The following is a 26,236-nucleotide window of genomic DNA, read 5'->3' on the forward strand; positions in this document are numbered from 1 at the left end:
TTGTTGCCCGTGTTGCACAAAGTCGGTAACCCCCTGTCACACGCACTTACCTCCCGAACGACCTTGCTGTGGGCGGCGAACATCCTCTTCCTGAAGGGGGAGGGACGTTCAGCGTCACAGCGACGTCACTAAGTGGCCGCCCAATAGAAGCGGAGAGGCGGAGATGAGCGGGACGTAACATCCCGCTCACCTTCTTCCTTCCGCACTGCCGGCGGCCGCAGGTAAGCTACAGTCCGTCGTTCCCGGGGTGTCACATGGAGCAATGTGTGCTGCCTCGGGAACGATGAACAACCGGCGCGCAGAAGGAGGAACGATTTTATGAAAATGAGCGATGTGTCAACGAGCAACGATAAGGTGAGTATTTTTGCTCGTTCACAGTCGCTCGTAGCTGTCACTTGCTACGATATGTCAAACGATGCCGGATATGCGTCACGGAATCCATGACCCCGATATATCATAGAGTGTAACGCCCCCCTGAGATGGATGTGAGATCTGCATGTTTTGCAGTAGTATATATATCAGCACAGCATCTATCCTGAAATTATTTCCTCCCCATGTGCTTTCCTCCACATCTATAGCTGGTTTTCCATGCCATCCCTGAGACTGTAAATGCTCTCTCCTCTCTTCAGTCTGTGAAGATCTGTAAATAATCCCCTCCCTCCTGCTATCTCTAACACTGAAAGGAGGGAGGGGGAGAGAACAAAGAGTAGTCCGAACCAGGAGATCTAATGTGTTTTTCTCCTTGCCCTCCCTTCCCTGAGACTACAGATGCTTTCCCCCCTCACCACACTGTAGAGAACTGTGTAAACCCCCTCATTCCTGATATCCCTAACGCTGAGAAGAGGGAGGGCACAGAGGGTAGTCAAAGCCAATAGCAGGAGCTTTCTGCCTTCTATGTAACACATCTGGTCCCGCAGTCACTCTACCCCTTCACCTCCTCGTGCTCATCTACAGACAGGATGGAATTGGTAGTAAGTCAATATATTTTTTCCTGAGAATGCCATTAATGTGCTTTATTGTGGGGATATGGAGGTACCCGACAACGAGACGCAGCGTATCCTAACCGATAATAATCTAATCTGCGCAAATGATAAAATCTTTTATCAGAGGAAGTTCTGGCTGCTCCTACAAACAGGAAATTATCCGGGAAATCACCTACAAAAACCTGACATATCACATTACTTTGCAGTGTGTGTTGTATGAGCAGACACAGTGGTTATCATTGATGATTGCTTCACTGCAGACACTAGTACAACTCCAACCGAGACGCCATCTGCGTGGACTATTGCTTCCAGTTATGTATGCGTCTCTGCGAAGATCTCCACATATAATGGCAGATTAGGATAATGTGTGCTGGTCAGGGTTACCGGAATTACTGGATAGGGGAAGAGCCATTTCATATGAACATGATGATACCGTAGGTAGATAGATGGATGGATAGATAGATAGATAAATGGATAGATAGATAGATAGATAGATAGAGGGATAGATAGATAGATAGATAGATAGATAGATAGATGGATAGATGGATAGATAGATATGTAGATAGATAGGTAGGAAGATGGATGGCTAGATAGATAGATAGATAGAGGGATAGATAGATAGATAGATAGATAGATAGATAGATAGATAGATAGGTAGATAGATAGCTAGATGGATAGATGGATAGATATATAGATGGATAGATAGATAGATAGATAGATAGATAGAGGGATATTTAGATAGATAGATAGATAGATAGATAGATAGATAGATAGAGGGATAGATAGATAGATAGGTAGATAGATGGATAGATGGATAGATAGATAGGTAGGAAGATAGATGGATGGATAGATAGATGGATGGATAGATATGGGATATATAGATAAATAATTGGATGGATAGGAGTTAGATAGATAAATGGATAGATAGATAGACGGATGGCTAAAGCCCGCTTTACACGTTGCAATTTCGCATACGATATCGTATGCGATTTGCAATGCCCCCCTCGTATGTGTGGCACGTTCAATTTGTTGAACGTGCCGCACAAACGATTAACCCCCGTCACACGTACTTACCCGTCCATACGACCTCGATGTGGGCGGCGAACGTCCACTTCCTGAAGTGGGAGGGACGTTCGGCGTCACATCGACGTCACGCGGCAGCTGGCCAATAGAAGCGGAGGGGCGGAGCTCCGCATTGTGGGCCGGGAGCCGCAGGAGGCAGGTAAGATCTGTTCATCGTTCCCGGGGTGTCACACACTGCGATGTGCGCTACACCGGGTACGATGAACAATCTGACGTGCAATTCTAGAGATAGGTACGATGTGTATGCCATGGACGTTTTATTGTTCAATCGCAATCGCATGTAGCTGTCACACACTGCAATGTACTTATGATGCCGGATGTGCGTCACTTACGACGTGACTCCGCCGACACATTGTAAGATACATTGCAGCGTGTAGCGGGCTTAATAGATAGATAGATAGATAGATAGATAGATAGATAGATAGATAGATAGATGGATGGATACAGAGGCGTACATATCATTGGTGCAGCCGCTCAGGGGACCCAGAGGTAACTGGTCCCATTTCGACTTTCAAAACAGGTGGAATTGTTAATTTTGATGAGGACGGACTGAAAAGGGCCCATATATTGCACAGGGGCCCTTTTCTGTCTGTGGATAGATAGACAGACTGGTGTACATACTGTAGTTTCCAGCCACTGTGCAGAAGCCCTGGTTGCACCAATATGTCCACTTCAGGATAGATGGGTAGATAGATTGAAAGAAGGATAGATAGATAGATAGATAGATAGATAGATAGATAGATAGATAGATAGATAGATAGAGGGATAGATAGATAGAGGGATAGATAGATAGATAGATAGATAGATAGATAGAGGGATAGATAGATAATAGATAGATAATAGATAGATAGAGGGATAGATAGATAGAGGGATAGATAGATAGATAGATGATAGATATATAGATAGATAGATAGATAGATAGATAGAGGGATAGATAGATAGATAGATAGAGGGATAGATAGATAGATAGAGGGATACATAGAGGGATAGATAGATGATAGATAGATTAATAGATAGATAGAGAGATAGAGGGATAGATAGATAGAGGGATAGATAGATAGAGGGATAGATAGATAATAGATAAAGGGATAGATAGATAATAGATAGAGGGATAGATAGAGGGATAGATAGATAATAGATAGAGGGATAGATAGAGGGATAGATAGATAATAGATAGAGGGATAGATAGATGATAGATAGATTAATAGATAGATAGAGGGATAGATAGATAGAGGGATAGATAGATAGATAGAGGGATAGATAGATAATAGATAGAGGGATAGATAGAGGGATAGATAGATAATAGATAGAGGGATAGATAGAGGGATAGATAGATAGATAATAGATAGAGGGATAGATAGATAATAGATGGATAGATAGAGGGATAGATAGAGGGATAGATAGATAGATAGATAGAGATAGATAGATAGATAGATAGATAGATAGATAGAGATAGATAGAGGGATAGATAGATAGATAGATAGATATAGATAGATAGACAGATGTGAAACACATCATTTCCTACATTTTTTTAATTCTTTTTTATAGATCTTTCTGGCATAACCTTACCATTGTTAAGAGGTAAAATACTCAAATCAAATCTTTCTTTTTGATGTTGCCTATTAAAAAGCATTTTATTGTTTCCCACAGAGATAACTTACCTTTCTATTTGCCTCTATTGCTCTCTAGAGGAGCACAATCTCATTGTTAGTTTATTTGTGAGGGTGTTATGGAGGCGCATTATCCCTCTAATAGGGAGTAATGGTAGTGTCTGTCTTTTCCATTAACAGGCATTGTCTCTTCTTGGCTTTTCTTTGTCGAAATAATATATAGAGGGGGTCAAAAGTTGTCTCAGGTAATATGGTCCTTTTCCCCTTGAATTAAGTAAGCTCTGTGAAAATTCCATGCAGTAAGTTCTGCCTCGCTGTGTATATATTTTGCTAAGTTCCTGTGTATGGATGAAATAGCTATAGGCAGAGTCAATGTTCATCCACCAGCTATCTAATGTATACAATCAGCTTTAGTAGATTCCATTAATATAACAATGGTGGAGGTGTGACTACCAGTTTGATCAACTGACCCCTTCAGCCCCTGGGCACTTTACGTTTTTGTTTTTTGCTCCCCTTCTTCCGAGAGGCGTAACCTTTTTATTTTTCCATCAATGTTGCCATATTAGGGCTTGTTTTTTGCGGGACGAGTTGTACTTTTAAATGAAACCATACATTTTACCATATAGTGTACTGGAAAACGGCAAAAAAATTCCAATTGCGGAAAAATTGCAAAAAAAGTGTGATCGTACAATAGTTTTTGGGATATTTTATTCACTGTGTTCACTATATGGTAAAACTGAGGTATCTATGTGATGCCTCAGGTCAGTGCGAGTTTGTAGACACCAAACATGTATAGGTTTACTTGTATCTAAGGGGTTAAAAAAATTCACAAGCTTGTCCAAAAAACAGTGGCGCACGTTTTGCGCCATTTTCCAAAACCCGTAGCGTTTTCATTTTTCGGGATCTGAGGCTCAGTGATGGCTTATTTTTTGCGTCTCCATCTGACGTTTTTAACGGTACCATTCTTGCGCAGATGCTACGTTTTGATCGCCTGTTATTGCATTTTGCGCAAAATTTGCGGTGACCAAAAAACGTAATTTTGGCGTTTGGAATTTTTTTGCCGCTACGTCGTTTACTGATCAGATTCATTGATTTTATATTTTGATAGATCGGGCATTTCTGAACGCGGCGATACCAAATATGTGTGTATTTTTTATTTTTTTTTACCCTTTAATTTTCAATGGGGTGAAAGGGGGGTGATTTGAACTTTTAGGTTTTTTTATTTTTTTTAAATTTTTTAAAACTTTTTTTTTTACTTTTTTTTTATTTTACTAGTCCCTCTAGGGGGCTATAGCGATCAGCAATCCGATCGCTCTGCACTATCTGCAGATCTTAGCTACAGAGCTGAGAACTGCAGATTTGCTGCTTTAGGCTAGTTTCACACTTGCGTTCAGCGCATTCCGTCACTATGGAGAATAGCGCAGTCCATTAACGCACTGCGCTTTTCTCCATAGACTTGTATGGACGACGGACTGTAACACAAGTGTCTGCTTTGCATCCGCTGGACAAAATAACGACGCTGCGTCGGGCGGATGGAATGCAGCATGTAACGTTTTTCTGCGCTTGGCGGAGTGTCAAAAAAACGCAACCTGCAGGAATCCGTTAGGCGTCCATTGTTTTTATAATGGACGCCTATGGTGGCGGATTCCGTTAGAATGCGTCATTTGACGGATTCCGTTAACGCAGCTGTCTTTACACAACTGCGCATGCTCAGATGTGTAAAGACAAGGAAAAAACACTACAACGGATTGCGTTATTTTGTACGATCTGTAGCATGCGTTGTGCCACTATATGCAACACATCCGTTGCATGCGTCACACATCGCAATGCTACGGATCCCGTCCAGCGCAAGTGTGAAACTAGCCTTACTTTCAATGCCGGCTGTATTCCGGCATTGAGAGGAAGTGAGTCATGTTAGCTACAGGCTTCATCACATGACCCTGTGCTACCATGGCAACCACCAAAAGTCACGTGATCATGTCACGTGACTTCCGGTGGGGGCGGGGTAAGTGACTGTTATGGCGGCGCCCATATACATATCGCTTCCAGATTTTGGCAGCGAAATGTAAGGGGTTAATGGCTGCAGGTGGAAGCGATTCCACCCGCGGCTAGCAGGCACACATGTCAGCTGTTGATAACAGCTGATATGTGCGCGGATCCCCGCCGCCTGCCGGCGGCAGGGGGCGGGGCTTACCGGCACACGATCCATGACGTACTGGGTACGTCATGGGTCGTTAAGGGGTTAAAAGGGACACTTAATGGCAGTTTCATGTGGTATGCTGGGTATGCTATTTTTTTTTTGTTTGTTTGTTTTTTAAATGCAACACATGGTTCCAGAGATATGGGCATTGTTATTTAGTGATCTTTTTTATGGACTTTTCTATGTGCACATGACAGGATCCTCTGGTGAGTGGCTCACAGGATCATCTTGGGAGTGGCTCACAGGATACTCTGGGGAGTGGCTCACAGGATCCTCTGGGGAGTGGCTTACAGGATCCTCTGGGGAGTGGCCCACAGGATCCTCTGGGAAGTGACTGACAGGATCCTCTGGGGAGTAACTCACAAGATCCTCTGGGGCATGGCTCACACTATCCTGTGGGCAGTAGCTCACAGGATCCTTTGGAGATGGTTCATAAGATCCTCTGGGGAGTAGTTCACATGATCCTCTGGGGTGTAGCTTGCAGGATCCTCTGGGGTGTGGCTCACAGGATCCTCTGGGGGAGTGGCTCACAGATCCTCTGGGTCGTGGTTCACTGGATCCTCTAGGGCATGGATCACAGAATCCTCTAGGGAGTGCTCACAGTATACTCTGGGGCATGCCTCATAAGACCCCCTGGGGCATGGCTCACACTATCCTCTGGGCAGTGGCTCACAGAATCTTCTGGGGTAGTGGTTCACAGGATCGTCTGAGGAGTGGCTAATGGAATCCTCTGGTGCGTGGCTCACAGGATACTCTAGGCATTGGCTCACAGGATCCTCTGGGGTGTGGCTCACAATATCCTCTGGGCAGTGGCTCACAGGATCCTCTGGGGAGTGGTTCACATGATCCTCTGTGGAGTGGCTCACAGAATCCTCTAGGGAGTGGCTCACAAGATCCTCTGGGGTGTGGCTCACACTATCCTCTGGGCAGTGGCTCACACTATCCTCTGGGCAGTGGCTCACAGGATCCTCTGGGGAGTGGTTCACATGATCCTCTGTGGAGTGGCTCACAGAATCCTCTAGGGAGTGGCTCACAAGATCCTCTCGGGTGTGGCTCACACTATCCTCTAGGCAGTGGCTCACAGGATCCTCTGGGGAGTGGTTCACATGGTCCTCTGTGGAGTGGCTCACATAATCCTCTAGGGAGTGGCTCACAAGATCCTCTGGAGAGTAGCTCACAGGATCCTCTGGGGTAGGGGCTCACAGGATCCTCTGAGGAGTGGCTCACAAGATCATCTGGGGTGTGGCTCACACTATCCTCTGGGCAGTGGCTCACAGGATCCTCTGGGGAGTGGTTCACATGATCCTCTGTGGAGTGGCTCACAGAATCCTCTAGGGAGTGGCTCACAAGATCCTCTGGAGAGTATCTCACAGGATCTTCTGGGGCGTGTCTTTAGGTTGCTCTGTATTACTGTCCTGTGAGTCACACTCCCTTGGAAAAGACCATAAAAACTAGCAATAAATAAAAAAGGCTATATCTATAAAAGATTTAAAATAATAATAATAAAAATACTCAGAAGAACAATAGAAATTAAATGCAAAGCTGACTCCTTTTGCACTATTTCCAGGTCGTCTTTAAATTGGACTAAGCTGTAATACCAGGCACAGCCACTAGTACAAGTAAGACACTGTGAGTGGTGAACAACAAGGGTGGAGTGTCCCCCTTAATTAGGTGATTGGCGGTGGTGCAGGCCCCTAACCAACTAATGGCCTATCACAAGCACTAGTCATCAGTTTTGCAGTCTCGCATGCGCAGGCGGTGTTTGACCTTTTCCCGCGCATCCGCATTACAGTACTTTGCTCTGCCCGCAGCAGGGCAGCACGAGCGCCATGGAGGACTCTGTGTGGATGACATAGGACACAACATCCACACGGAGCTGGCAAGGAGGACAGGACCAAGACCAGCCACCCCCATTGGACCCAACCATCCTGTGGGTGAGTATAATAAGGTCTTGTTTACATTATACAGCGCTGCCTGGGCTCTTATATACAGTATTCTATATTTTGTATTGTTTAATTTTTTTTATTTTTTTTTTAAAGAAACAGCGCCACTATTGTTCTTGGTCTGTAATTAATAATGCAACTTATAACATTTTATTGAATAGGGCTAAGCTGCAATACCAGATAATGTCCAGTAGAGGCACTGTTTGTGGGGACAACTGCAGAAGGTGTAATCTAGGTTGATGGGGTTTGTAGTTTAATGTGCCATTGCCGATATTCCTCATATTGTAGGATTGTAATATCTGTCTGGTACCTGCCTACAATCCCTACACTCAGGAGGGATCCGGGACATCATGTGCTGCCGCCGTGATGAGAATCTCCTGTAACATACGATACAAATCAGGCGGATTATATAGAAGCTTATTCACTAAAAACAAAGACGAATTAAACAAGCGACACAACTGTGAAATGATAAAGCGTTCTGCTTCCAGCCAAGCAATTAAATGACCCCCCAGAGGAATGCAAAATGTAGGATAACCAAGTGGAAAACACGCGGGATCCACACGGCACCTCCACAGCGCATTGTTTAAGGGAAGACGTGTAGGTAAATCGTGCGTGATCCCCGAGGGATAGGACGAGGGCTTTATAATAGTGACAGGGGCTGCACTCCCCATCAGACAGCAAGCTGACACGGGATCAGGGACCCTCACAAGGGACCCTCACCACAGACCCTCATCAGGAACCTTCTCCATAGATCCTCACTAGATACCCTTACCAGGGACCCTCATGAGGGAATGTCACGAAGGACCTTCCCCAGGGATTTTCACAATAGACCTTCGCCATAGAATCTCACCATGGACCCTCACCAGTGACACTCACCGTGGACCTCACCAGAGACCATCACCAGGGATCTTCACCAGGGAATTTCACCAGAGACCATCACCAGGGACTTTCACCAAAAGACCCTCACCAGGGGCCCTCACCAGTGACTCTCACCAGGGACAATCACCAGAAGCTCTACCAGGGACTCTCACCAGGAACTCTCACCACAGACTCTCAATAGAGACCTTCACCAGTCAGAAGGGACTAACAGAGACCCTCACCAGGGACTCTAACCAGGGACCCTCACTAGGGACTCTCACTATGGACCCTCACCAGGGACCCTCACCAAGGATTTTGACCAGTGATTCTCACTAGAGACCCTCACCATGGACTCTCACCAGGTGCCCTCTCCAAGAACTCTCACCAGATACCCTCACCAGTGACTCTCACCAGTGTCTCTCACCAGTGACTCTCACAAAGGACTCTCACCAGTGACTGTCACCTGTGACTCTCACCAGTGTCTCTCACCAGATACCCTCACCAGTGACTCTCACAAAGGACTCTCACCAGTGACTGTCACCTGTGACTCTCACCAGTGTCTCTCACCAGATACCCTCACCAGTGACTCTCACAAAGGACTCTCACCAGTGACTGTCGCCTGTGACTCTCACCAGTGTCTCTCACCAGATACCCTCACCAGTGACTCTCACAAAGGACTCTCACCAGTGACTGTCACCTGTGACTCTCACCAGTGTCTCTCACCAGATACCCTCACCAGTGACTCTCACAAAGGACTCTCACCAGTGACTGTCACCTGTGACTCTCACCAGTGTCTCTCACCAGATACCCTCACCAGTGACTCTCACAAAGGACTCTCACCAGTGACTGTCGCCTGTGACTCTCACCAGATACCCTCACCAGTGACTCTCACCAGTGACTCTCACCAGGGACTCTCACCAGGGACCCTCACCAGGGACTCTCACCAGGGACCCTCACCAGGGACTCTCACAAGGGACCCTCACCAGGGACCCTCACCAGGGACTCTCACCAGGGACCCTCACCAGGGACTCTCACCAGGGACCCTCACCAGGGACTCTCACCAGGGACCCTCACCAGGGACTCTCACAAGGGACCCTCACCAGGGACCCTCACCAGGGACCCTCACCAGGGACTCTCACCAGGGACCCTCACCAGGGACTCTCACCAGTGACTGTCGCCTGTGACTCTCACCAGATACCCTCACCAGTGACTCTCACCAGGGACTCTCACCAGGGACCGTCACCAGGGGCTCACACTAGAGACCTTAATCAGGGACTCTCACTGCTGTAACTGATGGGTAAAGCTCTGATTACACCCTGGATTTAGTAAATGACAACCCAGCACAAATGGTTAACATGGAAAGATCGTCACTCATTGTGGTTAAGTGTGAGCTTAGTGCAGCATGTGTCTCCAGCAACATATGTCTCATTTGTATGTGTCTGTCAGCGAGTCTGTGCTGTTCCCTCTAAACCTTCAACATCTATCTATTTATTTAATGCATATTAATCTGTGTCTCATCATTCTATTAAGGAATAACAGGCAGCAGTTTAGAGTAATAAAGCGAGAAAAAAGTGTTTTATTCACCCATAATTAATACCCAGAAATTGTTTATTTCATATATTTCTGTTTTCCTTGAAATTATCTATTTGACTTTCTTTTGTCCAATATCATATATATGCAGCGTGTACACACCTTGTCAGCGTAACTGAGTGTCTTTCTCTTAATTATCTAAATATCTATGTAAAGTGCTGTGGAATTAATAGCACTAGATAAGTGAATAAATATTATCCATCTATCCTTCTATCTATTATCTATACCGTAATCTATCTATCTATCTCTATCTATCTATCTATCTATCCATTTATTATCTATCTTTAAGTATTTATCTATCCCTCTATCTATCCATCTCTATGTATCCATCTATCTATCTATCTATCTATCTATCTATCCATCTCTATGTATCCATCTATCTATTATCTATCTATCTATCTCTATCTATTTATCTATCTATTCTATATCTATCTATATATCCTTCTATATCTATCTATCCATCCTTCTATATCTATCTATCTATCCTATCTATCTATCTATCTATCCATCCTTCTATATCTATCTATCCATCCTTCTATATCTAGCTATCCTTCTATATCTATCTATCCATCCTTCTCTATCTATCTATCTATCTATCTATCTATCTATCCATCCTTCTATATCTATCTATCTATCTATCTATCCATCCTTCTATATCTATCTATCCATCCTTCTCTATCTATCTATCTATCTATCTATCTATCCATCCTTCTATATCTATCTATCTAACTATATATCTATCCTATATTTATCTATCCTTCTATATCTATCTATCTATCTATCCTTCTATATCTATCTATCCTTCTATATCTATCCTTTTATATATAGCTATCTATCTATCTATTTATCTATCTATCTATCTATCCTTCTATATCTATCTATCTATCCTTCTATATCTATCTATCTGTCTATCCCTCTATCTATCTATCCTTCTATATCTATCTATCTATCCCTCTATCTATCCTTCTATATCTATCTATCTATCTATCCCTCTATCTATCTATCCTTCTATATCTATCTATCTATCTATCCCTCTATCTATCTATCCTTCTATATCTATCTATCTATCTATCCCTCTATCTATCTATCCTTCTATATCTATCTATCTATCTATCTATCTATCTATCCTTCTATATCTATCTATCCTTCTATATCTATCTATCCTTCTATATCTATCTATATATCCTTCTATATCTATCTATCCATCCTTCTATATCTATCTATCCATCCTTCTCTATCTATCTATCCATCCTTCTATATCTATCTATCCTTCTATATCTATCTATCCATCCTTCTCTATCTATCTATCTATCCATCCTTCTATATCTATCTATCTATCTATCCATCCTTCTATATCTATCTATCCATCCTTCTCTATCTATCTATCCATCCTTCTATATCTATCTATCTATCCTTCTATATCTATCTATCCATCCTTCTCTATCTATCTATCTATCCATCCTTCTATATCTATCTATCTATCCATACTTCTATATCTATCTATCCATCCTTCTCTATCTATCTATCTATCCATCCTTCTCTATCTATCTATCTATCTAACTATATATCTATCCTATATTTATCTATCCTTCTATATCTATCTATCTATCTATCCTTCTATATCTATCTATCTATCCTTCTATATCTATCTATCTATCCCTCTATCTATCCTTCTATATCTATCTATCTATCTATCCCTCTATCTATCTATCCTTCTATATCTATCTATCTATCTATCTATCTATCCTTCTATATCTATCTATCCTTCTATATCTATCTATCCTTCTATATCTATCTATATATCCTTCTATATCTATCTATCCATCCTTCTATATCTATCTATCTATCCTATCTATCTATCCATCCTTCTATATCTATCTATCCATCCTTCTCTATCTATCTATCCATCCTTCTATATCTATCTATCCTTCTATATCTATCTATCCATCCTTCTCTATCTATCTATCTATCCATCCTTCTCTATCTATCTATCTATCTAACTATATATCTATCCTATATTTATCTATCCTTCTATATCTATCTATCTATCTATCCTTCTATATCTATCTATCTATCCTTCTATATCTATCTATCTATCCCTCTATCTATCCTTCTATATCTATCTATCTATCTATCCCTCTATCTATCTATCCTTCTATATCTATCTATCTATCTATCTATCCTTCTATATCTATCTATCCTTCTATATCTATCTATCCTTCTATATCTATCTATATATCCTTCTATATCTATCTATCCATCCTTCTATATCTATCTATCTATCCTATCTATCTATCCATCCTTCTATATCTATCTATCCATCCTTCTCTATCTATCTATCCATCCTTCTATATCTATCTATCCTTCTATATCTATCTATCCATCCTTCTCTATCTATCTATCTATCCATCCTTCTATATCTATCTATCTATCTATCCATCCTTCTATATCTATCTATCCATCCTTCTCTATCTATCTATCCATCCTTCTATATCTATCTATCCTTCTATATCTATCTATCCATCCTTCTCTATCTATCTATCTATCCATCCTTCTATATCTATCTATCTATCTATCTATCTATCTATCTATCTATCTATCTATCCATCCTTCTATATCTATCTATCCATCCTTCTCTATCTATCTATCTATCCATCCTTCTCTATCTATCTATCTATCTATCTAACTATATATCTATCCTATATTTATCTATCCTTCTATATCTATCTATCTATCTATCCTTCTATATCTATCTATCTATCCTTCTATATCTATCTATCTGTCTATCCCTCTATCTATCTATCCTTCTATATCTATCTATCTATCCCTCTATCTATCCTTCTATATCTATCTATCTATCTATCCCTCTATCTATCTATCCTTCTATATCTATCTATCTATCTATCCCTCTATCTATCTATCCTTCTATATCTATCTATCTATCTATCTATCTATCTATCCCTCTATCTATCTATCCTTCTATATCTATCTATCTATCTATCTATCCCTCTATCTATCTATCCTTCTATATCTATCTATCTATCTATCTATCTATCCTTTTATACATAGCTATCTCCCTATCTACTCTGCAGACCCCCACAATACATGATGAGGCTGTGTCTCCCCCGTACAGATTGCTTTCTCAGTCCAGTCCTGGCTGGTGTGATGTACAGACGCTCGCTGCTCTCTCCAGACAATATTACCCTTCTTTCTATCTGGAGACATATGCACCAATATGACTGGTATGAGGCTAATTCTAGAACCTATTTCAAGTTCAAGGATTGGTGTAGATCACAGGGGACATGACTCTGGCTCTTGGGTAGCCTCACATCCTATAATGGGGACCTCTTCACTTGCCGGGGAGGAGTAGGAGGAGGCGGGAGGGGGGGGATAAAGGCTTTGTCTCTGTGTCCATCGAGGAACCACAGTAGGGACAGTCATTTAACTGGATGAAAGCTGGTTGGAGGGAATTTTGCTTTGGATAATAGGGTAACAGCGGGGGTCGTGGCAGGCAATGTTTTTGGGTAGATGTGACAACATGAAAAGGACCCTGCATTGAAAGATGGCAAGATACCATTATCCTGCAGACTACAGTAAATTAGCATCTCTAATCCTTCCAGGTCCACACGTCTTGTCATTTTTTGCGGCGCACGATTATTTTTTTCCCATTTCAACCCGCACTGTTACATATCCCATAGAGAACACGTATGGCCGGATTGTGACATTGTAATGAAGATCGCCCCTGTCCATTTGTATTCTATGGACTGGTACACAGGGAAAATAATTAGCGGCATCAATATTGCAGAGATAAAGATTACCATGCAGCCCGGAAAGTGAATGCCTCTTTTACATGCTGACAGGGAACGCTCGCTTTATTCTTTTATGGTATTTTAAATTCCGGTTTCAATCAAAATGTGCTCAAAAAAAGGCATTTGAATGCTGTAAAATGATTAAATGTCTCCCCTGTTAAGGTTTGAGACTAATCTTTTTTGTTGTATAGCGTCTCCAGAATGCTCGCATTTTACTTCTCGTCCCAAAGCTCTTTTTCTTCACTGCTCACAGCCAAATTTACATCTTAATTGCAGGGTTCACATTTAACAATATAGACAGCGTAATGCTACTGGTAATTAAGCTTTTAGTACCTGCTTTCGACACTCCGCCTAGTGACATAGTTTCGCAATATTAACCCCCCATTTTCTAGCATTTGAGTGGAAAAGAAATCCAAAAAGTAAAAAAAAAAGAATGGTGGGCCCAAAATCTAAAAAAAAAAGAAAGTGGGCCCAAAATCCTAAATTTTGCAAATTTTGCAAATTCCTTTCCACCTAATGAAGACGTCTTTCGGGGAAAACTGTACAGAGAGGAATTTGCAATGTACTGGGTAACAGCAGATGACAAAAGTGAAGAATTCTCGAGACGAGATCAGATTTTTATTTAGATGGTGGGAAAACTTAGTCAAGGCCGTGTAGAAATTCCCCCAAAACCCAGCATGGATGGACAGGGTTAAGGTGTAAGCAAAATCGACTTCTTTGACACCTTACATCCCACCTCTGTTTTGTTTTGTTTCTGGCAGTTAGGGTTTATAAAAAAAAAAACATTTAAATATTTGCCTTCGAAATTTTGTATCAATTTTCTGAAGGTTCTAAATTCTACGATTGAAGAATGTGGGATTTATTTTTGGGGTGTAATGAGGTTTCCCTCTCACCCGCTTCCCCCCCCCCTAAGTCAGTCCCTACTATCTTGTTATTAGTCTGTAATCTGCTCACTGTCACAAAGAAGAAACCGATTGATCAATGTGACTGCCCCGGCATTTCTCATTGTTTTAACATAATCTGAATTTGTGTGCTAGACGTGTTAAATTCGGTTCATACTCGCCTGCTCACTTAAAAAGAAATGGGGGATGACAAGTGCACGAAGGCGTGTACTTATTTAGACAAACATATGAATGTTATGTGCGGCTTGGAGGCCTTTTAACCCTTCCATTTCCAAGAGTGGCTGTAGCGTTCTTCCTACGTTACCGTTTAACCCTTCCTCTCTCTAGGGTGGCTTCAGTGTTCTTACTCCCTTACCTTTTAACCCTTCCACTTCCAAGGGCAGCTGCAGCTTTCTTCCTTCCTTACCATTTAACCCTTCCTCTCCCTATGGTGGCTGCAGCGTTCTTCCTTCTTTACCATTTAACCCTTCCTCTCCCTAGGGTGGCTGTAGCATTCTTCCTCCCTTACTGTTTAACCCTTCCTCTCCCTAGGGTGGCTGCAGTGTTATTCCTCCCTTACCATGTAACCCTTCCTCTTCCCAGGGCATCTGCAGCATTCTTCCTACCTTACCATTTAACCCTTCCTCTTCCCTGGGTGGCTGCAGTGTTCTTCCTACCTTACCGTTTAACCCTTCCTCTCCCTAGGGTGGCTGCAGATTTCTTCCTACCTTACCGTTTAACCCTTCCTGTTCCCAGGTGGCTGCAGAGTTCTTTCTACCTTACCGTTTAACCCTTCAGCTTCCCAGGGTGGCTGAAGCGTTCTTCCTACTTTACCGTTTAACCCTTCCTCTTCCCAGAGTGGCTGCAGTGTTCTTCCTCCCTTACCATTTAACACTTCCTCTCCCTAGGGTGGTTGTAGCATTCTTCCTCCCTTACCGTTTAACCCTTCCTCTTCCCAGGGCAGTTGCAGCGTTCTTCCTCCTTTACCGTTTAACCCTTCCTCTCACTAGGGTGGCTGCAGCGTTCTTTCTCCCTTACCATTTAACTCTTCCTCTTCCCAGAGGTGGCTGCAGCATTCTTTCTTTCTTACTATTTAACCCTTGCTTTTCCCAGAGGTGGCTGCAGCATTTTTCCTCCCTTATCGTTTAACCCTGTCTCTTCCCAGGGTGGCTACGGTGTTCTTCCTCTCTTACAGTGTAACCCTTACTCATCCCATAGTGGCTGCAGTTTTCTTCCTCCCTTACCATTTAACCCTTCTTCTTCCCAGGGCGTTTGTAGCGTTCTTACTCCATTACCATTTAACCCTTCTCTTCCCAGGGTGACCAGTGTTCCTCTAACCTTACCGCTTAGTCCTTCATCTTCAAAGGTGGCTGTAACGTTCTTCATCCCTTACTATTTAACCCTTCGTCTTTCCATGATGGTTGCAGCGTTCTTCTTCCCTTACCGTTTAACCCTTCCTCTTCCCAGGGGTAACTGTAGCGTTCTTCCACTCTTAAGAAATGGATGGCGGTGCACCTTGAGTGCTATGTCAAAACAGTTTGCACTAGGACAAGCATTTCTAGCGCCATCTTAGGCAATTGAATTTATCACAATTTTTTTCTTTTTTGCTACCCCGGACATTTCTTTTTCTTTTTTTTTTGGGGGGCCCAGAAATTTTTCAACATAGTAATAAAGCAGAAAAAAATTGTAAAAAATAAAATAATGTAAAATGAAAAAAAAAAATGTAAAAAAATCAAATAAAATACCTGTTTGTAACAGGAAGTGTAAAAAATAAAATAATGTAAAATGAAAGAAAAAAATAAATTGTCAGTCTGTAACAGGAAATGTAAAAAATGATTGAAATAAAAATGGCAGTCCGTAACAGAAAATATAAAAAAAAAATACATATTGAAAAATGAAAGGAAAAAATGTAAATAAAATAAAATGCCAGTCTAGAACAGGAAGTGTAAAAATTAAAATAAAATAATGAAAATGAAAGAAAAATTTTAAATAAAAAAAAAGCTGAAACAGGGAGTGTAAAAAATAAAATAAAGTAAAATGAAAGAAAAAATGTAAAAAAATAAAATGAAATGCCAGTCCATAACAGAAAGCATAAAAATGAAAACAAAATAATGTAAAATTAAAGAAAAAATATAAATAAAATAAAAAGAAATTGTAAAAAATGATAAAATGCCAGTCTTTAACAGGGAGTGTAAAATAATAAAGTAAAATGATAGAAAAAATGTGAAAAAATAAATAAAATGCTAGTCTGTAACAGAAAGTGTAAAGAATAAAATAATGTAAAATAAAAGAAAAAATTATAAAATAAAATACCAGTCTGTAACAGTAAATGTAAAAAATAAAATAATGTACAATGAAAGAAAAAATAAATAAATAAAATAAAATGCCAATCTGTAACAATAAATGTAAGAAATGAAATAATGTAAAATGAAAGAAAAATGTATTAAAAAATAAAATAAAATACCAGTCTGTAACAGTAAATGTAAAAAATAAAATAATATCAAATGAAAGAAAAATTAGAAAAATAATAATAATAATAATAATAATAATAATAATAATAATATAAAATTTCAGTCTGTAACAGGAAATGTAAAAAATCTGTTGTACAATGAAAGAAAAAAAATAATAAAATAAAATGCCAGTCTGTAACAGAAAGTGTAAAAAATACAATAAAATAATGTAAAATAAAAGAAAAAAATATTAAAAAGTAAAATAAAATGCCAGTCTATAACTGGAAGTGTACTAAAATAAAATGAAAGAAAAAAGTGTAAAAAAATAAATTAAAATGACAGTCTGTAGGAGGAAATGTAAAAAAGAAAATAATTTACTATGAAAGAAAAAAAAAATAATAATAAAATAAAATGCCAGTCTGTAAGAGGAGGTGTAAAAAAATACAATAAAATAATGTAACATAAAAAAAAAATGTCTTAAAAAATAAAATAAAAGGACAGTATACAACAGGAAGTGTAATAAAATAAAATGAAAGAAAAAATGTAAAAAAATAAAATAAAATGACAGTCTGTAGGAGGAAATGTAAAAAAGAAAATAATTTACAATGAAAGAAAAAAATAATAATAATAAAATAGAATGCCAGTCTGTAACAGGAGGTGTAAAAAATACAATAAAATAACGTAACATAAAAGAAAAATGTATTAAAAAATAAAATAAAATGACAGTATACAACAGGAAGTGTAATAAAATAAAATGAAAGAAAAAATGTAAAAAAATAAAATAAAATGACAGTATACAACAGGAAGTGTAATAAAATAAAATGAAAGAAAAAATGTAAAAAAATAAAATAAAATGACAGTCAATAAGAGGAAATGTAAAAACTTCTAATAATAATATTATAATAATAATAATACGTGACATATTTCGAGCATTTGGCTCTGGCGAGAAAATGTAAACATTTCTGTAAAAAAATAATAAAAAAAAATAATAATAATAAAAAAATGACATGAAATCTTTGGAGCATTTGGCTCGGGCGAGTTGTGTTTAATGTTATAACAAACGTTTAATGCCCAAACAGAGGAACCCTTTATTCCCTCTTTGTACTGTAGCCCAAAGGAAACATTTGTAGCTCAGGAGAAATCTGGCTCTCCATCTCAGTTTTCAGTGTGTCCCCCCCCCCTTCGCACAGTACCTGCCTTGCTGTCACAATGTGTGGAGCTCCTGCCCTCTCCGTCTTTCATTGGCCATCCTCCCACCAATCCAGTAGCCCAGCGGGCCAGAGGGACTGCATATGTAAAGCTCTACTTCATATTAATAAGCTGCAATCGGGGCTTTAAGTCCTTGATTAGGAGAGTGTGAGAGCTTTTGGTCCCAACTGGCTGTGCCTATAGGCTTGTCACCGGGAGAACATTTGTGTTAATTGCACTGTCCTCTGACAAGGAAACTTTGATTTATAGCTGGGGTGCACAAATTATGGTTGCCGGGCGCACATGGATTCGGTAGAACTTTGCCTTCCAGAGTCTTTTTCCCTGCACTACGAGGAAGAGTAGGTACCTCTCTCTCTCTCTCTCTCTCTTTCTCTGTCTCTCTCTTTTCTTTTTTTTTGCTTCTATTTCTTTATACAATGCGTAACATTATTACAGAGATGCAGGTAGGGGCTAAGAGGATTTCTGTGCATGAGTGATCACTGTGTGCCTGTCTTGTCTCTATTGTGCGGAGATTGCTGTTTTTTGTGTTAATTGTACGACTGTGGGATTGTTCCGTTACCTTCCTCCGTGTGTCCTGTCACCATCCGAGGAGCAGCTGTGTGTCACTCAGGTGCTAAGAATAGGCACTTGGCACAAAAGCTTTAGCTAAGTGTTACAATGTGGCGATTCGCCGGGGTCCGGCACATTTTCCTAGAAAACCCCCCCTCTCACCCCCTTTTTCTTTTCCATGGTCTGCGTGCCATACAGACCACCAGAATTGCTTCTTGTCTTTGCAGCCGCTGTCATAGAAGTGACATGCTCTGGGGGATAATGAGCAGAAAATGAGAAAGCGTGTTTAAAGAAGTATTTAGGAAGCAGCCTGGAGTTGGATTCTAGATGGATAAGCATTAACTAGCTACAATGCAGGCGCCGGTCAATGAGTAACTGGGGCTAGTTAGGAGGCGGCGGGGAGGGGGGGGGGGAGAGAAAATATGTATTGGATCTGGGCAGGACGAAGAGTAAGGAGTTCTCAGGAGTTGGCTGGAGATACATTTGTTTCTTAGGATTGATACTTCTGTGTCTTGTGGAGCTGCTCAAACCAATACTGCCAGGGTCAGGGGTAGTGTGCGCAGGGAAAAAAAAACAAAAAAAATACACCAGACCATGTGTGACTGTGTCAGTGCGCAAAGTAGAACTTGGGCTGCACCTAAAGACCTGCAAATTGCTCGAGACAATAGTTTGTACCCTAAGTTTGTGACTTTGATGGGGCGTTGCATTCGAAAACCTTTAAAAGTGCGCTCAACGCTCCGCCTTTGCCAAAGAAGCTTTCTTAAATTTACCTTCTTATAGCTAATTTGAATGATTACTTAGATAAGCTTCTTAAGGAAGATGCATTGAAATGATCTGTGTGCAGATGTCAGATGCAGGGACTGTGGTCCTAAGGGTTAGAGAAAGAATATTGGGGTCAGCGGATGAACCACCGCGGACCCCAATAATCGATTACGAGATGTGAGTCGCCGTATAGAGGAACGATTTATTTTTGTGATCTGTCAGCATTAATTTTAAGGTACAAAATTGCTGCAAAAAATTAGGGAAATTTTGGAGATCGGGGGAATGTACCCGCTACGTCTTCTTTAAAAACAATGTAACAGATGCAATAAATGTATCGGCCCGTTCTGACATATGTGTCAATCTCATCTCTGGGAAATGAAACAGTCGGCTCTTTACATAAAACTCCTTCTACCTCTGATTAAAATGTTACATTGACTAAAGGATTACGGGGCTGACTTAATTTTACTGACTGTTTTAACAGTTGTCACAGCTGTTGGAAAGCGGAAAAGGCAAATGAAAAGAGTCCAAAAAAGGGAAAGCAGAGGAGCTGGTGTCAGTGGGAAGAGTTGAGGAAGACAAAAGAATGAGATGTATTAAGAGGAAACAGACGGATAAGGGAAAATAAAGGAAAAAAAAAAACGGATGAAGTATCGGCCTGCGACAAAGTTTAGGGTAATTGTATCTACAGATGAATATAGGAAGGGCACAGGGAAGAGCTGAAAGTGTAATGTTGATAAGAAAGGGCTACTGCCTGTCAGGACGCCAAGATAAGATGACATTAGTGCTACAATAAATGAGTACACAATCTTAAGTGATTGCTTTTAAGTGATCAGGTTTCCAGCTGGGATCGAGGGATCGTGCTCGATTTCCTTTCCCTTACTTTACTTTTATATCCTAAAGTTCGATCCCTAGAGAGAGCGAGACAGAAAAGATATGCAGGGAGGGGGGTTATCGTTGGGGGTTGATGGTTTGGGTGAAGACGTGGTAATGAAGCTTCCATGTTCTCCCCAAGTTTTGGAGAAGAAGACTTAGTCGAAGACTCGTTGCATACATTTTTGAGAATCTCTGTGTGACCCTTAGTCGAAGACTCATTGATATATATATTGAGAATCTCTGTGAGACCCTTAGTCGAAGATTCATTGCACACATTTTTGAGAATCTCTGCGAGACCCTTAGTCGAAGACTCATTGACATATATATTGAAAATCTCTGTGAGACCCTTAGTCGAAGACTCATTGACATATATATATTGAGAATCTCTCTGAGACCCTTAGTCGAAGACTCATTGCATACATTTTTGGGAATCTCTGTGAGACCCTTAGTCGAAGACTCATTGACATATATATTGAAAATCTCTGTGAGACCCTTAGTCGAAGACTCGTTGACATATATATTTGAGAATCTCTTTGAGACCCTTAGTCGAAGACTCGTTGCATACATTTTTGAGAATCTCTCTAAGATTCCTTAGTCGAAGACTCGTTGACATATATTTTTGAGAATCTCTCTGACATCCCTTAGTCGAGGACTCGTTGCCTATATTTTTGATTTTCGAGAATCTCTCTGAGATCCCTTAGTTGAAGACTCTTTGGCATATGTTTTGGAGAATATCTCTGACATCCCTTAGTCGACGACTCGCTACATATATTTTTGAGAATCTGGTGGGTTTCTTGCCCCCCCCCCCTAACTAGATGGAATAGAGATCTCAAAATCAAAAATGCCAAGTCTTGTTCTTCCCTTTGCCCATGTTCAATTTAGAGGGAGGGAAAATAATAGCGAAAAAAACAAAACATCTCATCTCTTCACCACATTTAAATTCCACCCTGACAGCTCAGTCTTTTTCCGGGGGAGCTGTCCCATTTTATGGAGCTGAATACTCATTTTAATGTGTTTATGGTTGTGCTCTTTTATTTACTGAGCCCAGTGCGTTGCAGCTGTAATTAACCCATGTTATTAGCAAAGCCCTTGTGAATACCCATTAATTTCCCAGAATGGTTGGTCTTTCTGCCTATCACCGCAACATTTCAAGGTGTATTATGATTTTTGGTTCTTTGGGTTACAGTCCATGCTTTGACTTTTTTCCTTTGTGATGAATACTTTTGAATATTTTTAGCAGGATGTACAACTGATATATATGTAGAGCTTTAGTTCTACAACTTTGACTCTATTTATGCGCTCACCCGCCCCCGAATTTCAAAAATTTTCAATTTTTTTAATCTTTATTCTATCTTGATTGCTAGTGTGGCCCTCCTGCAATGAGATTCGCACATGTTGGGCTTTTCACATGAAATGACCCCCGATAAGTTTTCAATTGCCCCTAAAACTGGTTCATACCAGGTGGGCATCCAGCTCCCGATAGGCTCCGATTACTGGGGGTGAATCATTCTAACCTGCAGCAGAAGTGTTAAATCTGGACAATACTCATGATGCTTTTGTGAAAACTTGGAGCACCACATCTAAGGATAGGTAAATGTTGGGGCACAGTTGTGTCAGTGGGTGGGGGGAGGAGGGGAGGGTTTGAGCAAAATCTCTAAACTAGGAGGATGGGTTGAGAAAATTTCTTAACTCGCATTATGGTTCTTAATATTGACTTTCTTGCAGATTTTCAGCTACACTTCACTCCAGTCTATGGGAGTTAGTCGTGTGGATTTGAAGGGGTTAAAGGTATTGTTTTCACAATGGTATTTGGGGAATTCGCTTTACCAAATTCTGCTTATTGTAACGGATATAGTACTGTATCGCTGACATCAGAGGGATCCCGTACTGTACTAGATACATAGAGAGGGGATGGATAGCTAGATAGAGGGATAGATAGATAGAGGATAGATATATAGAGGGATGGATAGATAGATAGATAGAGGGATGGATAGATACATACAGGATATATATAGAGGGATGGATAGATAGATAGATAGATAGATAGATAGATAGTTAGAGGATAAATATATAGTGGGATGGATAGATAGAGGATAGATAGAGGGATGGATAGATACATAGAGGATATATATTTAGAGGGATGGATAGATAGATAGATAGATAGTTAGAGGATAGATATATAGTGGGATGGATAGATAGAGGGATGGACAGATACATAGAGAATATACATAGAGGGCTGGATAGATTGATAGATAGAGGATAGATAGCTAGATGTATAGATAAATAGACGATGGATGGATGGATAGATACATAGAGAATATATATATATATAGAGGGATGGATAGAAAGATAGAGAATAGATAGATAGACAGATAGAGGATAGATGGATGGATAGATACATAGAGGGATGGATTGATAGAAAGATAGATAGATGATGGATAGATAAAGGATAGATAGTTTCGATCATTACGTATGGACGCATTGTTAGCATATTGTGTGTAATGTATAGGCTTTTTATACTTGTGTTACATATTTGGACGTGTTATCTGCATCTGCTATAGAGAGATAGATGTGAGTAAGAAGGATTAGGTACAATAGAGATAGATAAACATTAGATAGAAAGATAGATACATAGAATATATAGATATAAGAGCGATATATTTGACCAATGTAGATATATTCTAGATCGATAGATAGATAAATATGTTGAGTGACATGGAGAAGGATAGAAAGATAGATAAAAGTTTTACTTACTCTGCATTGTGTGACGTGTATTCAAAAATATAAACATATACACACACACAGTCTATAAGACTGTATCAAACTGTAGAACATATATAGAACGATCTATCTATCCATCTATCTATCTATATATCTATCCATCCATCCAGTATTTATCTTTATATATATATATATGTATATATATATATATATATATATATATATATATATAAAATTTCTATTATTACCATCATTACAGTACTTAGCTAATTTTGATAATAATGAGCATTAGCATGAATCCCCCTGTACGCTGTCACTCTGCTCACCGGTCTGGACACGCAGCCTTTTTGTTCCCCGTGTACATCCTGTAGCCTTGTATTAAATTGTCATTGTCCTGAAGTACATGAGAGAGAAATGAATTGCTGTCCTGGACATGCTCTGACAGTAAAATATTTAGCCTCTCTGCCTTCCATCCTGCTTTATGTGTGTGTTTGATAGAGCAGGAGTGACACCCTTAGTCCCAGCAGCCTGACACACAGAACTAGTCATTACATCTTCTTTTCCTCCCTTTGGCTCGACTCTTAAACTTGTTCTATGTGTGTGATAACCTTGTGTTTGTGTCTACACACGGATCTTCCTGTTAGCTCTATTTTGTGTCCACAAATTCCTATCTGCACTGTCATGGCGAAGAACTCGTTGTATTTATGTTTGTACACTTGTATATGAGAGTCGAGTATATATATATATATATATATATATATATATATAAATGACACAGTTAGATTGTATCATTTGTGCACATGCTCGTTCCGTGTGTTTTATAGTTAGGATCCTTTTGTGTACATGTTGTGTGTAGTGTATATGTGTTCTATAGTTGTGAAAGTTACATGTCTTGTGTGCATACATGTGTAATGTATATGTGTTTCTTAGTTTGCGAGAGTTGCATATGGGCATTTTGAGCGCATATTTTGAGCAATTTTACTTGTCACCTACTTGTGATAGTTACACGTGGACGTGTTGTGTGCATATGTATGTAATGTATATGTGTTTTATACTTGTGATAGAAATGACATGTGCATATTGTGTATAATGTATATGTGTTTCATAATTGGGATACTTACATACGGGCGTTTTGTGTGCATATGCATGTAATGTATATGTGTTTTATACTTGTGATAGAAATGACGTGTGTGCATATTGTGTGTAATGTATATGAGTTTCATAATTGGGATAGTTACATACGGGCGTTTTGTGTGCATATGTAATGTACAGTATATGGGTTTTAAAGTTGTAATACTTCAATAAGGACATGTGTACCTATGTTTTAACTGTATGTGTGTTTTCGAGAAGTGAAGTATATTTGAATTGTGTGTATGTGTGTTTTATAGCGGTGGTAGTTGCATATAACCATGTTGTGTGCATACGCGTGCACTATATGTGTGTTTTATAGCTGCATTTTGGGCATATGTGTGTAGTATATGTGTACTTTATAGTTATAATAGTTATATATTATTGTGGTTTGTGCCCTATTTGCCTACATTAGTTGTGTTTTAAATGTTTGTTTTTGGTGGATATATGTGTACTATATGAGCAGTTTATAGTGGTGTAGGTATATATAATCATATTTTGTCGCTATGTGTGCACTGTATGTATGTTTTATAGTAGCAAAACTTACATCAAATCACATTGTGTGCCCATATGTGTTCTTTATAGTGGAGATTATTATATTTATTCATGTTGTATCCATATGTGTTTGATGTGTTTATGTATACTCTATGTATGCATGTTTAATCAAGTTGTATGTATATGCGTTTGTGTATACTGTATCCATGTTTAATCATGTTGTATGTATATGCGTTTGTGTATACTGTATGCATGTTTAATCATGTATGCATATGTGTTTGTGTATACTGTATCCATGTTTAATCATGTATGCACATGTGTTTGTGTATACTGTATCCATGTTTAATCATGTTGTATGTATATGCGTTTCTGTATACTGTATCCATGTTTAATCATGTATGTATATGTGTTTGTGTATACTGTATCCATGTTTAATCATGTTGTATGCATATGTGTTTGTGTATACTGTATGCATGTTTAATCATGTTGTATGTATATGCGTTTGTGTATACTGTATGCATGTTTAATCAGGTTGTATGTATATGTGTTTGTGTATACTGTATGCATGTTTAATCAGGTTGTATGTATATGTGCTTGTGTATACTGTATGCATGTTTAATCAGGTTTTATGTATATGTGTTTGTGTATACTGTATCCATGTTTAATCATGTTGTATGCATATGTGTTTTTGTATACTGTATGCATGTTTAATCATGTTGTATGTATATGCGTTTGTGTATACTGTATGCATGTTTAATCAGGTTGTATGTATATGTGCTTGTGTATACTGTATGCATGTTTAATCAGGTTTTATGTATATGTGTTTGTGTATACTGTATGCATGTTTAATCAGGTTTTATGTATATGTGTTTGTGTATACTGTATGCATGTTTAATCAGGTTTTATGTATATGTGTTTGTGTATACTGTATGCATGTTTAATCAGGTTTTATGTATATGTGTTTGTGTATACTGTATGCATGTTTAATCATGTAGTATACATATGTGTTTGATGTGCTTGTGTATACTGTATGTATGTTTAATCAAGTTGTATCCATATGTGTTTGATGCGTATATTGTATGCATGTTTAAT

The 26,236-nt window shown here is 39.6% G+C and overlaps 1 protein-coding gene across 8 annotated transcripts in view; it reads left to right on the forward strand.

Moving 5' to 3' along the window:
* The window catches only part of ESRRG (estrogen related receptor gamma), a 1,119,561-nt gene that overhangs the window by 765,413 nt on the left and 327,912 nt on the right, over nt 1-26,236 (forward strand). For 2 of the 8 annotated variants that reach the window (XM_075339126.1, XM_075339123.1), the window contains exon 1: nt 18,729-18,954. The exons of 3 other annotated variants lie outside the window; for them this stretch is intronic. Coding sequence is in view for 2 of the 5 variants with exons in the window: in XM_075339123.1 (XP_075195238.1) it covers nt 18,899-18,954 (56 nt within the window). In the remaining 3 variants the exon portion in view is untranslated. Of the gene's footprint in view, nt 1-18,727; nt 18,955-22,566; nt 22,589-26,236 lie in introns of those variants that run through there. 3 more of the 8 variants (XM_075339122.1, XM_075339130.1, XM_075339128.1) reach the window with 3 other exon arrangements.

Source organism: Anomaloglossus baeobatrachus, chromosome 3 (genome assembly GCF_048569485.1).
Source record: "Anomaloglossus baeobatrachus isolate aAnoBae1 chromosome 3, aAnoBae1.hap1, whole genome shotgun sequence".
Classification (NCBI taxonomy): Eukaryota; Metazoa; Chordata; class Amphibia; order Anura; family Aromobatidae; genus Anomaloglossus; species Anomaloglossus baeobatrachus.